The sequence below is a fragment of the Mustela nigripes genome, chromosome 2 (assembly GCF_022355385.1).
Source record: "Mustela nigripes isolate SB6536 chromosome 2, MUSNIG.SB6536, whole genome shotgun sequence".
NCBI lineage: Eukaryota > Metazoa > Chordata > Mammalia > Carnivora > Mustelidae > Mustela > Mustela nigripes.
The window spans coordinates 111732631-111748508 of NC_081558.1; the positions used below are offsets into that span (position 1 = coordinate 111732631).

The window sequence follows — 15878 nt, forward strand, 5'->3', positions numbered from 1 at the left end:
TGACAGCGACCTGGTGAAGTGAAGGCAGGTGTGGCCACTCCCTTCGCAGGTTCTCCTGAGGCCCCTGAACTTCCCGGTTTCTTGCTATCCTTGCCTCTCCTCTGTCTTCTTTGTCAGAATCTCTTTCTGAATCCCAAATCCGAGATGCCATTAAACTGCAGTCTACCCACCTCCCTCCCATCTTCATCAATTATCTCCTACTGAGCTTTTTTCCCCCTTATATTTATTTGTGAGAGTATTTGATTAATGTCTGTCATCTCCATTAGAAGCTCCACAAAAGGTAGGGCCCGGAGCCTCATGTGGCACCTACAATGTCGTCTGTGCCCAGGACATAGTGGGATGAACACCTCCCGGAATCTTCTGAGCCCCGTGGAACCATGTGCAGTTCAAAAGCACCCTCCACTCCCAGCCATCGCCCATTTCCACAGAGTCGCACCCCCTTCTCTGCCTTAGCCTTCCGCCCAGCACTTCTTTATTATTGTTTCCATTCTCTCTGCAGACCCACTACCCATCTCCTCGGCTCCCCAGGAAAAGAGAGAGATTGGCTCTTTTTTTTTTTTTCACTCCTCTCTAGAACCTTCCGGATGGTCCTGACACCATTCTTCACCAAAACCACCCGACCCGAAGGCAAGGAGATCTTGCTGTCCTCCACTTCCCCCATTTGAGCACCTTGGCTAAAATCCTCCAGGTCCCTCCGGCATTCCTGGATGACTCCAAGCTGTGGCTCAAAGTCCCCTCTTGCTTTCCACAACTCCCTTCTGCCACTGACTTTGTATGTGTATCCTCACTGCTTGTATTAGGCTGCATTGTATTCTGTTTCCATGTCTGTACCTCTTCTGAGACTGAGCACTGCCAAGAGCGGTTGTGGCGTATTTGTTGCCCTAGCACCTGGCATAGCACGAGGCACAGAGCAAGTAGTCAGTGTCTGCTGGACAGAATGCAGTGGGTTCACCTTCAGGACTCAAGGGAGTCACCTCCACTTGGAGTTAGACAGCAATACACTTAACAAACCCTAAACTTGGAACCTCTTATCCTTGGACCCCTGCCTGGTGCTCTCAGTCCTGCAAAACCTAGCTTAGCCAAGAAGATTTTGAATGCCAGTAACAGAAATCTACTCATACGAATGCAAATGTTACTAGAGAGAGGATTTGTAGAAACCCAAGAGCTCAACCATCAGCTTTCAGGAAGCGTTGGGGTCAGGGCAGCCCAGAGCCTTGAGCAAAAGAGATGGGCCTCAACTGACCCTATGCTCTACCTTGAGTCTCTCTGACTCAGCGTGGCTCCCTCACAGGGCAGCTGTGGACCACTGAGATCTTGGTATTACTGTGTCCCCAGCTGTTCAATCACTAGGTGGCCCAATTCCAAAATCCAGGGAGAGAAAGCAGCGCTTTGATCCTCTTCTTGGGGAAGGTGTCCATCCCATTCCAATCAGTTGTGGCTGGAATGGGGTAGGGAAGCTAAATCCCGTGGTCCTCAAGCTACTCCTTTCGATTGCTCTCTGCTGATCCGATCCAGCCATAAAAGGAGCCTGAGTGCTATTGACAAAGAGTCTCGCTGAGTGCCTGGCTAGTCTACTCTCATTGCAACCTTTTGCCTTTTCTTCCCTCCCAATTCCTCGAGCCACAGGCAACTACCTGCTTCTCAGTCCAGCATGTGTCCTTGGTCGGGGGTTACAGTTGTCCTTCATCAGGCTGCCTGGGCATATGCTGTAAATGAATGGGCTCAACAGAGGCTGCTGAAGATGCCAGGTGGTGCACCAGCTGGTTAGAATGAGCGCCACAGGTGCTGGGTCTGGTAGACAGATCAGTGTGGAGGTGGGATGGAAGTGGGGCGCACAGTCCAAGGCTTCTTCCCCAAGCAGACAAATTGAGCTGGAGGAATCAGAACGGGAATCCCAAGGAGTGAGGCAGGTCAGGCAGCAAGTACTGACTGAGCCTGTAGGAAATCAGGCTTGCATCTTCCAAAAGAGCTCTGTCAGAGGTCCGTTACCCCCTTCAGGTTGGTGGAAGCCCATACCCTCAGGTCTGCTTGGTGCATTTTCCCATGGACTCTGACCCTGCACATGGTTTCCTTTTCTAACATTGCTTCTTGGGCTCTTGGGACACTCCTTCCACTCACCGACATCCCTAAGTGCGCCATCTTGTTCTCTGGTTCCACGATTTCCATACCAGTCTTCTGATCTCAGTCCTCTCTCTCAAGAAGGTAGCATAGGGTGAGAAAATAGGCTCTGGTGTGTGGCCTCTGTCAGCTACTCTTCCTTTCCGAAGTCTCGTGGTCTATCTAGGAAGCCATGTCCCCTCCCCTTGTTCTGACTGTCTGCTCTAGACAGATAATCTCCAGATCCCAATTCGGTTGGAGGTCTGGATTTTCACCTGCTTGTTGGGAGGCACTACTGCGCAGAGGAAGGAGCAGGGACTCAGGAGGGGCAGATGGGGGTTTGTGCCCTGTTCGGCACTCACAGATGCAGCCTTCAGCAGTGCTCACAGACAGCCTTCATCCGAACACCAGGTCAGCCTCGCCCTCATGAATGGGTTCATAATACTTGCTTTTCTGGAGTTGAATAAGCTTTGCTGTATCTATTTTCCCCCAGGGCGCCTATTCTACTTTAAAATGGTAACTCTTTCCATGCTGTCCCCCAGCCAAAGGGCAAGTCAAGTCCTTGAGAGTAGAAGCCTTCTTGTCCACTACTGTGCCCTACCCTAGCACATTCCTGACACAGGCTCAATAAGATTAGTTTTTCATTTACTTTTTTTCCTCCTATGTTCCTCTGACTTCTCAAAATCGACATGCATCCATCCAAACAACTAACCATTTCCTCGCTAGACCTGACCCATTAATTTAATGAATTAATTTAATAAACATTTGTTAAATGCCAATTATAAGTCCCAGCACAGCTGGGACAGACAAAAGATAGATGAGACGTGGTCTCATTTCTGGAGATGTTTACTCTTGACTGGGTGGGGGGGGGGATAATGACCCAATATTTGTAATAACAGGAATGCAGACACTCCACAGGGAACCCTAAGCACAGAGAAGGAGCTGTGGGACTGGAGAAGGCTTCTCAGAGAAGGTGACGATTGCCCTGGATGGTTACAAAAGAGTAGCAATTTTTCAGGCAGAGATTGCCCAAGAGAGAGGGAAGAGCACTATAAAGACACGAACTAACATGTTTCAAGCTTAGCTGGAATGGAGGGTTTGAAGGGAGAGAACGAATGGAGGGCTGAGACCCTTTCCCCACATTTTTTAAATGGAAAATTTCAGACACATATGGAAATAGAATAAATGGTATGAAATCCTCCTCCACATACCCATATCACCCAACTTCAACAATTACCAATCCAATGGCCAGTCTTATTTGATTTCTGTCCCTATCCACAAAACCCCCATCCTATTATTTTGATGCACATCCCAGACATGGAATCATTTCATTCATAAATACTTCAGCATTTTGAAAAGTTAAAGCATGTCCCTTTTTTTCTTCTTGTAGATATCTCGTAGTATCCTCTAACCAATGCGACTTGTTTGTTCACTCTTCAGCCCTGCTGTTTCTATGGCGACTGCGCCGTGTCAGGATATACGGAGTTGACTCCCTCTTTTGGGAAGCTACTTAGTTTTCCTTTTGTGAATATACTACAATTAACCTCACTAGTCCCCTGTTGATGGGCATTTAGGTTGTTCCTGATCTCATAATACCAAAACAAAGCTGGGAGAATACCCTGGGACAGACATCTTTGTCTGGTAGCATATCTACAGGTTAAATTCCTGGATGTGGAACTGCTAGGACCCGGTACAGTTCAAATTCTGACAGGTGCTCCTTTTTTGGCCCAAGAGGTGCTTTGAATGATATGACGAAGATGCTTTCTCTCTGTCGTCTAGGCTTGAGGCATTATGGAGTCCTCTCTGCCTCTTCTCCATTTCAATCAGTCTGATGTCCTACCAACTCAGCTCCTCCTCGTGTGTCCGTCCTCCTCCCTTCACTCTTACTGCTGTGGTCCTGGCTCAGCCCACATCCTTTCTGACAAGGAGAGTTGGAACTGCCAACTCAGTATGTATTCTAATCATGTGCCAGAGCAAACATCCTAAAACAGGAACAGAATCATTCTTCTGTCTGAACACCTCTGTTGCTGTCTTACCGGACACAATACCGAACACTCCAGCTCCTGAGCCTACCTTCTAGGGCTTTCCAGTTTGTCTCCGACTTCTCATTTCTCATATAGCTTAGGCTTCACAAAATTGGACTCTGGCGCCGTGCCTGGGCCCACGGCTCACCCTCTGCCTCCTTTCTCTGCTGTGGAAATCCTGTTCACCTTTAAGGGAAACTCAAACCCTGTCTCCTCCATGAAGCCACGCAGTGTGGGACCACTAGTTTTATACCCAGACTGACTTGGATTCTAGATTCACTTCTTTTTTCTTTTTCTTTCTTTCTTTCTTTCTTTTTTTTTTTTTTTTTAAATTTATTTGACAGAGTGTGAGACAGCTAGAGAGGGAACACAAGCAGGGGGAGGGGGTGAGGGAGAAGCAGACTCCCGATGAGCAGGGAGCCCAATGAGGGCCTTGATCCCAGGACTGTGGGATCATGATCTGAGACAATGGCAGATGCTTAATGACTAAGCCACCCAGGCGCTTGCTGACTTGGATTCTAACCCCAACTCTGTCTCCTTTAACGTCTAGAGTCCTCTGCCCACCAGACGGGTACATTTTCATTTGTAGATATGATCACCGGCCTTGGGCTTATGAGTACCTTAATAGTTGGAGGCCTTAGTGATGCATGTTTCCGAAGATACCTAACAATCCCTCTTATTATTCTTAAATGATTATAGCTGCTACCCAAAACCTCAGTCAAGAATGTCAAGAGCCTTATCAATAATAGAAAGTTACTGCCATGGGGCACCTGGGTGGCTCAGTCCATTAAGGGTCTGCCTTCAGCTCAGGTGATGATCCTAAGGTGCTGGGATCGAGCCCCATGTCAGGCTTTCTGCTCGGTCTGAGTCTGCATGTCTCTCTGCCCTTCCCCCCTTTTCTCTTTCTCAAAGAAACAAATAAGATCTGAAAACAAACAAACAAAAACAAAACTGTGGCCACAGTCAAGACTGCCTGCCACCTTCCTGCGGGATATTCCAAAGATCAATTTAAGTGATACTTGAGAATCATAGGTTCATGGCCTGGAGCTGGCACAGCAGACCCAGAAGTCACTACCATAAATTTTTACCAGAACTGTTAACAAAATAGCTGACTCCACCGCCAGAGCCATCAGAGACCAGCAAAGCGCCTGAGGCGCCGTAGCTCAGATGGTCCTCAACAACACTAATCAGGGCTGTCTTTGGGGCGGTAGGGGCGGGAGGGGGGGGGGCGGGCTAAGGGGTGGGGATGTCACTTAACCTGAGACTCAGATTTTTCATCCGCTAAATAAAAACAAAAATACCAACCTTGCAGGATTGTTGTGAGGATTAGGGATACTGGGCATATAGTAAGCGCTCAATAAAAAGTAATTTTCATTATTTCTGTGGTCACTATGACCGCCGCACCGCACTGGACTGGAGCACTGGCTGTATCTGCTTTTGGCTGGGGGTGCTACAAGACAAGAATGTCTCCAGCACTAGACTGCAAGCTCGCTGTAGGCAGGGCTCCTGAATCACCCCGGCTCCCCCAGCGCCTGGCAAAGAGCCTGCAAATAAGCAGAGAAAGAGACAAAGGTAATATGGGGAAAAGATGCGCGGACGGAAAGAGGGTAAGCTCCCCTGAGAGTGCTGAAGACCTGTTTCCGCTGGAATCTCAACAGGCAGGCTCAGCCCGCGGAGACCGCGCTGGGGGCGGGGCCTGGCTTCAGGGGCGGGGCTTGGTGCGGACCCCGCCCCGGTCCGTCTGCGAATGCGCTCCGCAGGCGCAGGACGCGCTCAGCCCAGACCCGGAGCTGCCTGCGGGTTCTTCCGCGGGTCGGCGAGTCCGGGAGCGGGCGCCGAGATGCGCCCCCTGCTCGGCCTCCTGCTGGTCTTCGTCGGCTGCACCTTCGCCCTGTACTTGCTGTCGACGCGACTGCCCCGCGGACGGCCCCTGGGTTCCGGCGAGGACACCGCAGACAGGTGCGTGGCGGGGGCCGCGGATCGGGTCAGAGGAAGGGAGCCAGGTCCGAGGAGGGGGTCCGGGGGGGTGGGAGGTTCGGTTCCGGGAGCGGAGGAGTCGGGGGCGGGGGGCCGGTTGCGGACTGGGGGTCGGGGTCTGGGGTCCCAGCCGCGTCCGTCCGATGTCGGGCGGGCGGGGTGGATGGGACTGGGAGCGCCGGCTGAAGGCGCGGGCTGCGCGGTGTGCGGTTCGGGCGCGCGATCCATGGCTTTGCTCCCAGGGCGGTGATTTGCTGGGGGAGACGCGGCGTCTTCTCCCGGCGGCGCCCGTACCCGCCCCTCTGTGGGCGCGTCGGCGTCGTCGAGGGAGCCGGGTGCCGGTCGCCTTCCCGGGCCCGGCCCTGACCCGCCCCTCGCTCCGGTGTGGACCCGCAGCCCGCTCTCCGTGGCGGCTGTCAGCCTCCCGGCTTCGTCCTCCCCTCCCCATCTCACGTCGTCCGCTCTGTCCTTGGGACTTGCAGTGGGACTTGCAGGCATTCGGTCTTCACAAGTGTTGCATGGACAGCTTTAAATTACTCACGAATTAATGATCAGATCCGCCCGTCTTCCTGGCTGGCTCTACTTTTCGCCTTCTCATGACCGCCTGGGTGGGCCAGGAGGCGGCACCGCGGGGCTGATTTCCCCAGGAATGTTGCACTCTGTTCATGGAAGTGTGCCTGACCCAGCCTTGCGTTGCCAAGGAAGTTACTGATACTTGAATATGAGGATAACTTTTCAGTTACAGTATTCTTTTGCTCTGGCGGAGAAGGCTCTCCTGTGGGTGTCAGACATACTAAGAGAAACATTCTGATGACAAGTGTAAGGGTTTGCTCGTAATTGATCGTTCATGGATTCTGGGGCTACTCTGATGTCAGAGGCAAGGTGGCCTTTACACTGTAACCCTTGTACAGGGTTCAGAATGCACTTAGGGCCACGTAAAGAGAGGGGTGAAAAGGCAGGGTTGGTTTCAAGCCTGACCTGTTATCATGGAGCTTATGTTTATGGTACAGAAGAGATACACCTTCCTAGAGAATCTTTAATTGGTGTGTTAGTGACTGAAAAAACAACATTTTACCTAGTAACTGGGGAGCACTGTGAAGTTTCAGTTGTCCTTGGAGTGAAGCTTGTGGGGGAGGGGGCATTCCACGAATGGAAAGCAATTTAGGACATTTAGTTCTTGCCTAAAAGTGAATCCGTTTAAGAATAGATCATAAAGTCTGAGAGCGAAAGGGCACTTACCACTCATTTTTCCTATAAGAGAACTGAGGCCCAGGGACTAGCTGGAGATCCCACTGCTGGATAGCAGCAAAGTTGAGATGTTAACCCAGGTCTTGAGTCCCAAACTAGGGCCCTTCTGCCTCCCTCTGCTGTGTGGTGTCCCTTTACCTGTCACCCTGGGCTCCCACTATGTCTGTGTTCCCAGCAAACTAGATGATGGGCACATTCATAAACCTGCTTTGGAATGAAGACACAAGTGACTTTCTGAGGTAGTATATTGATCTGGACTCATGTTTCCGTGCACTTTCCAAATCCCTAGGTCACTGTGGTTCCCCTCAGACCTGGCAGAGCTGCGGGAGCTCTCCGAGGTCCTTCGAGAATACCGGAAGGAGCACCAGACCTACGTGTTCCTGCTGTTCTGCAGCGCCTACCTCTACAAGCAGGGCTTTGCCATCCCTGGCTCCAGCTTCCTGGTCAGTGCCCTGCCCTCCTTCTGTGCCCGCTGGGAAACCACTTTCTGTCTTTGCAGAGGGGCCCTTAGGCTGCCAATCGCACAGTCCCGAGGAAGACTGGCAGCCTCCCCTGGGTCAAACACTGTTCTAGTTGCTTTGCTGACCTTATTTAACTCTCCTAGCAGCCTTCGCGTGTGGGCACCATTATCACATTTTATAGATAAGGAAGCAGTGCACTGGGAAGTGACTGTCCGAGGTGACAAGGTGAGGAGGGTTGGGGCTGGGGTCTGAACCCATGTCTGCCTGGCTCCAAGGGCTACCTGGACAGGCTGTGTGCTGTCCCAGAGAGACTCGCACAGTCCGGGCTGGGTCAGCTGTTCCTCCGCAGGGCTTCCATAACGGTTTGCATTTCAGCGCTGTTTTCTGTTACTTTTTGAAAATCTGTGTCCTCCTTTCAACTTTGGGCTCTTTGAAAACCAGGCCCATTCCTGATTCTTGGCTTGGTGTTCCTTTGCGCGGCTTAGGGAAGCGCCTTCACAAATGTTTGATGAACAGATGCATGTTGTTGATGATGATGTGAGGCTGGAGGGGCTGGGGAAACCTCCCCATTGTGGGAAGGATAAGCCCTTCTGACGTCCCAGGCATCCCCCAACCCCGCCCCCCACCACTGCCTGTGGAGCCACGGTCCTGGGCCCCCAGCACGCATTCTTGCTGCAGGCTGCTTCTCTTCTGTTGTCGCTTGAGGTTCTGCAGAAGAACCTTCCTGCCCTCCCTGCAGCATTTTCAGCTGTTTCATATAAATGTGTGTCTATTTTAGGGCTTGAGTGGGTTTGAGTCTCAGCTGCATAGCCACGGGGAACCCCTTCAACTTCTCCAGCCTTGTTTCCTTGCCTGGAGAATGGGGCCCCTCCTACACACTACATTGTGTGGAGGACTAAATGAAACTGTATGAGAGTAGCTGGGTCAGTGACAGTGCCTGGCACACAGTGGCCCTCAGCGTATGTTGCATGACCAAATGACCAGATTCGGGCTGGATGCCTGTAAGCCCTCTCTTTGTGGGAAATGGGAAGAAAAGCCAACGTATCCATGTCAAGAGAGACAGGGAGGTGTGTGGTGCTTGAGGTCAGGGACTGACTGCTTGGGGGTGCTCCTGGAGCTGCCTTCCCTCTTCTTCTTCTTCTTCTTCTTTTTTTTTTTTAAGCATGCTCCATGCCCAACATGGGGCTTGAACTTACAACCCTGAGATCAAGAGTCAGAGGCTGTACCGACTGAGCCAGCCAGATGCCTTCTCTGCCTCTCTTGAGCTGATCCCTCTTCAGGGCAGAGTCAGATGCTACCTGGGAGTGATCCTGTCTCTGCCTAGTGTGAGCTTGGGTGTGATACTTAACCTCCCCCTGGAGAGTGGCGTAGGATGGCATATGACACAGGGTCATAGTAAGGGTGGCATAAGACATGTAGTTCAGCCCATCACGTGTAGTAGTGCTCATCAGACCCCCACCTTCTTTTTTTTTTTTCTTTAATTAACATATAATTTCTTATTTGCTTCAGGGGTACAGGTCTGTGAATCATCAGTCTTACACATTTCACAGCACTCACCAAAGCACATACGCTCCCCAGTGTCCATTACCCAGCCACCCTGTCCCTCCCACCCCCCCGACCCCTCCAGCAGCCCTCACTTTGTTTATTGAGATTAAGAGTCTCTTATGGTTTGTCTCCCTCCCCCGTCCCATCTTGTTTAATTTTTTCCCCCTCCTAACCCCCCAAGACTCCCGCCCTGCCTTTCAAATTCCTCATATCAGAGAGGTCATATGTTAATTGTCTTTCTCTGATTGACCTATTTCACTCAGCGCAGTACCCTCTAGGTCCATCCACATCATTGTATATGGCAAGATTTCAGTTTTTTGATGGCTTCATAGTATTCCATCATATATATATATATATATATATATATATATACACATACACACACACACACACACACACACATATACACCACATCTTTATCCATTCGTCTGTTGATGGACATCTAGGTTCCTTCCATAGTTTGGCTATTGTGGACATTGCTGCTGTAAACATTCGAGTGCACGTGCCCCTTTGGATCACTACATTTGTTTCTTTAGGGTAAATACCCAGTAGTGCGATTGCTGGGTCATAGGGTAGCTCTATTTTCAACATTTTGAGGAACCTCCATACCGTTTTCCAGAATGGCTGCCCCAGCTTGCATTCCCACCAACAGCGTAGGAGGGTTCCCCTTTCCCCATATCCTCGCCAATATCTTTCATTTCCGGACTTGTTAATTTTAGCCATTCTGAGTGGTGTGAGGTGGTATCTCACTGTGGTTTTGATTTGCATTTCCCTGATGCCGAGTGATATTGGGGACCTTTTCATGTCAGACCCCCACCTTCTTACTTGGAAGTTCCCCTTTTACTTTCTCTCTTGGATCCCATGTTTGGCAGGGTGACATCTACCAGCTAAACTGTATTTAGGATGTATTCGTTCACTTTTCATTTTCCTTAATCTAAGACTTTTTTGAGTGTCAGCTAGTGCTCTAGTCAACATGGAACCCCCAGCATTCTCTGCCACACAGATGTAATTCCAACAAAAAGCAAAGAAAGAGGATGTTTCATATAGCCTGGGTGGTCTTCCTGAAGGAAAATTCATGGTTTACATGCATCTAAAATGGTAACAATAATGTGTGAGTTGCATTTCTTCCTTCTTGGAGCACTAGTGATTATAGGACCTCCTACAGCCCACACAGCAGGCGGGGGATGGGGGGGGTCTGTATACACATGTTGTCCCAGAGAATGTTCTCCTGCCTTCTGAAGTGTTCATCCTCATCCCTGTTGGGAAGGTGAAGAGACCAAGGCCAGGGGTGCAGTTCCCAACCCTGTCATCACTTTTCATTCACCACTACAGAATGGGAGTTGGGTTTCGGTTGGGAAAATCACTGGAAGAGGAGGGAGCCTGGGGTTCCAGTACAAGGTAGCTGGTAGCCACCAGATGTTCTAACGGCTGAGGTGTTTTTCCTATTTTCACAGAACATTTTAGCAGGTGCTTTGTTCGGACCATGGCTGGGGCTTCTGCTGTGCTGTGTGTTGACGTCAGTGGGCGCCACGTGCTGCTACCTGCTCTCCAGTGTCTTTGGCAAACAGCTAGTGGTCTCCTACTTCCCTGATAAAGTGTCCCTGCTGCAGAGGAAGGTAAGGGGAGGGGCTGCGACTGAGTGCTGGGCCCCTGGTGAAGGTCCCCTCAGGCCCTTGAGGGGTTTGCAGGCAGGAATTTTCCACTGTGCCCCTCTGACCTGCTTTGGAGCTCTTAGGGGTTCCTTTCAGTATGTTCATGAGGCACAGACCTGAGGTCAAACTCCAGGTTCATCATTACCCACTCTGTGACTTTGAGCATGTTCCTGACTTCTCTGAGCCTCAGGTACTTCCATTTTAAAAATGAGGAAAACAGGGGCACCTGGGTGGCTCAGTCAGTTGTGTCTTCCTTCAGCTTGGGTCCTGATCTCAGGGTCCTGGGATTCAGCCCCAGGTCAGGCTCCCTGCTCAGCGGGTAGTCTGCTTCTCTCTGTCTCTCTCTCTGCCACTCCCCGTCTTGTGTTCTCTTTCTGTCAAATAGAATAAATAAAATCTTAATTTAAAAAAAATGAGGAAAGAAGTCTCTGCTCTGGAGGGTTGTTGGAGAGTCAGGAACAGTATATGTGAAGTAGGGGCGCCTGGGTTGCTCAGTGGGTTAAGCCTCTGCCCTCTGCTCAGGTCATGATCTCTGGGTCCTGGGATCTTAGTCCCACATCGGGCTCTGCTCAGCAGGGAGCTTGCTTCCTCCCTCCTCTCTCTGCCTGCCTCTCTGCCTACTTGTGATCTCTCTCTGTGTGTCAGATAAATAAATAAAAGCTTAAAAAAAAAAAAACCCAGAATATGTGAAGTATCTGGAGCAGTGCTGGGTGCTCTCAGATTTTCAGTATCTGGAGATTCTTTCTGCTTCTTAATGGTCTTGTCTTTTTTGTCTACAGGTGGAGGAGAATAGAAACAGCCTGTTTTTTTTCTTACTGTTTCTGAGACTTTTCCCCATGACGCCAAACTGGTTCTTGAACCTCTCAGCTCCAATTCTGAACATCCCGATTGTGCATTTCTTCTTCTCTGTTCTGATTGGTAAGAAGCTGGTGGGGTGAGTCTGATTCCTAGTGTTGCCATGCTGGGGGCCTGCTCTGGGTTACCAGCCACGTGGGCCCGTGCCTACCTCTGAGAGCCCAGGTTTGTGAAGAACAGTGTCAGGCCTTGTGACCTCAAGTAATTAATCCTGATTGCAGATCTGCTCAGGGGTGAACAGAAAACCCTTAAGAATACTTTGGGAAGGGGCGCCTGGGTGGCTCAGCGGGTTAAAGCCTCTGCCTTCAGCCCAGGTCATGATTCCAGGGTCCTGGGATCGAGCCCCACATCGGGCTCTTTGCTCAGTGCAGAGCCTGCTTCTCTCTCTCTCTCTCTGCCTGCCTGTCTGCCTGCTTGTGTTCTCTGTCAAATAAATAAATAAAATCTTAAAAAAAAAAAAAAAGAATACTTTGGGAAAAGTAAGGATTGTTCATTCCACCAGGGTATTTAGCGCATGTTGTGGGGCCAACACGAGGCTAGGCACTGGGGTTCAAAGCATCACCTGTGGAAAACCAGTGACTTGGGCCTTGGCAAGGTCTCAGGAAGTGCTGGCAGGAGAGCAGAGCTGGAGTGAGGGATGTGGGTGAGAAAAGGGCAGAGGCTGAGAGAGGAGCAGAGCAAACGACTAAGTCTCTGGCCCTGGCCCCGGTTTCGATTCAGAGCTGCTTTGAGAAGAGCCGGTACTAGTAAATTTCCTTTTTGCCTTTTAACAATTGTCTGACCTTCAGCAAGCGACTCACCCTCCATGGGCCACTTGGCCAGGGACAAGAGTGGTGTATTCTCAAAGTCTGGGCCTTAGATCCCCTTCATCAGTGTGGTAACATGCTAATAGCCTACAGAAAACTGTGGTTTTCTCCAAACTGGAAGTAAACCAGCCTCTTTAAGCCAAAGACAAGGATTGCCTCTCTCTCTTTAAAAAAAAAAAAAGAGATTTTATTTATTTATTTGACAGAGAGAAATCACAAGCAGATGGAGAGGCAGGCAGAGAGAGAGAGAGAGAGGGAGGGAAGCAGGCTCCCTGCTGAGCAGAGAGCCCGATGCGGGTCTTGATCCCAGGACCCTGAGATCATGACCTGAGCCAAAGGCAGCGGCCCAACCCACTGAGCCACCCAGGCGCCCAAGGATTGCCTCTCTTAAAGCTGCTTTAGAGCATGGAGAGATTGACTGATGACTCAGGGCTTCTAGGTCGAACATAACAAATCTGTGGTTGAGCAGCTGCTATTAATAGGGAACGCTTGAGAGAGAAACTGAGGTCTTAAATCGAAGCAAGATCGACCACAGCTCCTTCTGGTCATAGCAGCTTTCAGACAAAGTGCCTTGGTTCCTCAGCAGCCTGTAATTACCTAGGTGGCAGGAGGCTTGGAAAAACTCTGGAGACCAGTGTTCCAGTCCCCTCTCCAACAAGTTGTGTGACCTTGAGTGCTCTGTGACCTGGAGGCATCGTCTAACAGTAGGGGAGGAATGGCTTATCAGGGAGTCCCAAACCAGTTAGTCTCAGGAGTGGAGGTCAGGAGAAGCTGTTAGGATGCAGGTTCCTGGGATTTACTCCAGGAGCAGGTAACCAGAATTGTGGGGTGGGGCCGGGGGCAAGGATGTGTTTTTACCGCTTCCCCGGGGGTTGCTACACAACCAGCCTGGCTGGCCACCAGTCAGACTTCTGGGGTCCAGTGGAATTGATGATCGCATAGAGACAGTAGAGAATGCAAAAGTAGTGCTATTTCTGAGAAACTTGTTTTTATCTTATGCATTTTATAACTCTCATAAAGCTGGTGCCTCTCATTACTTAGGCTGTTGAGTGCTCAGAACCCAGTTACACCGGTGAACCTTACGCTTTTTTATACTAACCGTATCTCCTGATTTTAGTCTTCATTTATTTTGGGTTTCCTGTTAAAAATATTTTTATTCTGTTGTAGTGTATGCATTTTTTGTAAATCATTTCAAGTCTTTTTGTTAAGGCAGTTTTTAGGACGTGAGGAAAGCGGGGGGAAGGGGTGAAGAAGGGAAAGAACTAATGTGCTTAGGGTCAGGAGTTGGGCAAAAAAGATCTGGAGTCACGGGTGTGAATTCCTGGGGACATTTCTGAAGGTTATTGGTTTTCGTTTTGCTGCCCCTGGTAACCGGCTCTTCCCCTTTCTTCCAGGTTTGGTCCCGTACAATTTTATCTGTGTGCAGACAGGCTCCATCCTGTCTACTCTTACCTCCCTGGATGCTCTTTTCTCCTGGCAAACAGTCTTCAAGCTCTTGGCCATTGCCCTGGTGGCCTTAGTTCCTGGAACCCTCATTAAAAAATTTAGTCAGAAGGACCTGCATTTGAATGAAATAAGCAACGCCAATCATCTAACTAGTAGAAAGGACACGTGATCTAGGTTTTTTGTTTGCCACGTCCCTGGACTCTGTTGCTCCTTTGTGTAATGGTGTGGTCCTCTGCAGCCCCTCGCTGTTCTTAGTTACCCTCAACAGGTGACTTGGACACTGTTCATCTCTGTGCAGTGTTTTCATAAAAGACTTTCTGTGCTCTAGAAGGGGAATTGTATCGGCCTAGCAGGACACTCTGTGAAACGGATGGCCTTCTAGAAAATCCTGTTTATGTTCTATTGAATAACAAGGAACTCAGCGTGGTCTGTTGTATTTGCCTCTTGCCAAGCCCTGAGCTGCCTTAGGAGAAGATGCTGATTGTCTTCGTCCGGAGCACTTCTTTTCCAGCCAGTTGTGACAGGTGTTGTCTGGTTAAGTCCCTAGTGGGTGTTCTTGGTGTAAATGATGACATTACCCTTTATCTTGTTAGTCTCTTGAAGAGTATTCTGTGTTACTTTTTTGGTGATGACCTACCTCTTCCATAAAACAAGGGAAACAAGCTGATGTACCACACAGAACTTGCTCACACAGCTCAAATGCACAGCGGTCTCCGTGATGCTCTTCGTGTCCAGATGCGCTGACGTTACCGTATATGTCAGACCTCTTAGTTGCATGTTCTGATAATTAAGCTGATTGCAAATAGATTATTAAATATGAATGCAGCAAACTCTATGTTACGGTATGTTCTGGAGAAATTCTTCCCTGTCTGAATGGGGCAGCATCCTTGGCTCACTTAAACCAAATGACTATCAGTACATTTTCTAATCTGGCCTTTCTGTGTGTGAATCCTTTCTCCATCCTCCTGCTAGGAGAATGGATTCAGTACACTCAGCTATCAGCCATTGTGCCCTCTGTATTTTTTTCGTGTTGTCATTTGTTGAGAATAACTGAGGAATATTTTGATCTTTTAATCCAAAGAGGAAAACTTGGTTTTAGATTACTTTGTTGTGTTACATTTTAATGATCTGTAGCTGTCATTGCCTCTTGCACCTTGAACAGGCACAGCCTGGGTTCATACTGCCAGGAGCACAAAGACCTCAGCACCTGAACTGACCAGCTCTCTAGGATCACGGACCCTACGGGAGTAACTCATATTTCTTACCAACGGAACTGTTGCCTTTGGGTGTCAGCTGCTGGGTTTCGATCTGGCTCAGCCAGTCTTGCCAAGGCTTTCACCTGGGCCACTGTTGTACATGCATCCTTGAGAAGGCTCCTGTTCAGTGGTAAGCATGAATTCCCAAGCACTGCTTTTGAGACATGGTATAATCCTAAAAAACACCACAAGGACTTCATTTTTGAAGTTGTGTTGCTTTAAAGAAAGCTTGGTAATGAGTAGGGGTGAGGAGAAGGCTTTGTGAAATCTGTGGCTTTGTGTGTTCTGGAGGAGGGGGAGGGAACAGGGAAACCAGTGTTTTCTACACTATTGCAAGTACATGCCCTTCACCCTTCACAGGATCCTTGTGTTTGTCTCTCTCTTCCCCCATGATTTTGCTACAATGTGCCTTACCAGTTGTGAGTTTACAGGTAAAGCAATAGCCCAAATAAATGGATATAAATGTTCTGTGTGGTGTGTGTTGGACATGTTGCTAACTTTCCATTCCCCT

At 49.5% G+C, this 15878-nt stretch overlaps 1 protein-coding gene across 1 annotated transcript; it reads left to right on the forward strand.

Moving 5' to 3' along the window:
• Nucleotides 1-5779: 5779 nt before the first annotated feature.
• Nucleotides 5780-15835, forward strand: TMEM41A (transmembrane protein 41A). Its single transcript, XM_059391353.1, has 5 exons — nt 5780-6080; nt 7636-7789; nt 10807-10968; nt 11784-11922; nt 14060-15835. Exons 1-5 carry the CDS (start codon nt 5869-5871, stop codon nt 14278-14280), a joined length of 888 nt encoding a protein of 295 aa, XP_059247336.1. The 5' UTR covers nt 5780-5868; the 3' UTR covers nt 14281-15835.
• The last annotated feature ends 43 nt before the right edge of the window (nt 15836-15878 follow it).

What these genes read in the sequence shown, in the direction of transcription:
- TMEM41A (XM_059391353.1), top strand. Translation starts at nt 5,869, where the DNA reads ATGCGCTCCGCAGGCGCAGGACGCGCTCAGCCCAGACCCGGAGCTGCC. An exon ending in TCCCTGGCTCCAGCTTCCTG is followed by an intron (nt 7,790 to 10,806) that starts GTCAGTGCCCTG and finishes CTATTTTCACAG; the next exon opens with AACATTTTAGCAGGTGCTTT. An exon ending in TGTCCCTGCTGCAGAGGAAG is followed by an intron (nt 10,969 to 11,783) that starts GTAAGGGGAGGG and finishes TTTTGTCTACAG; the next exon opens with GTGGAGGAGAATAGAAACAG.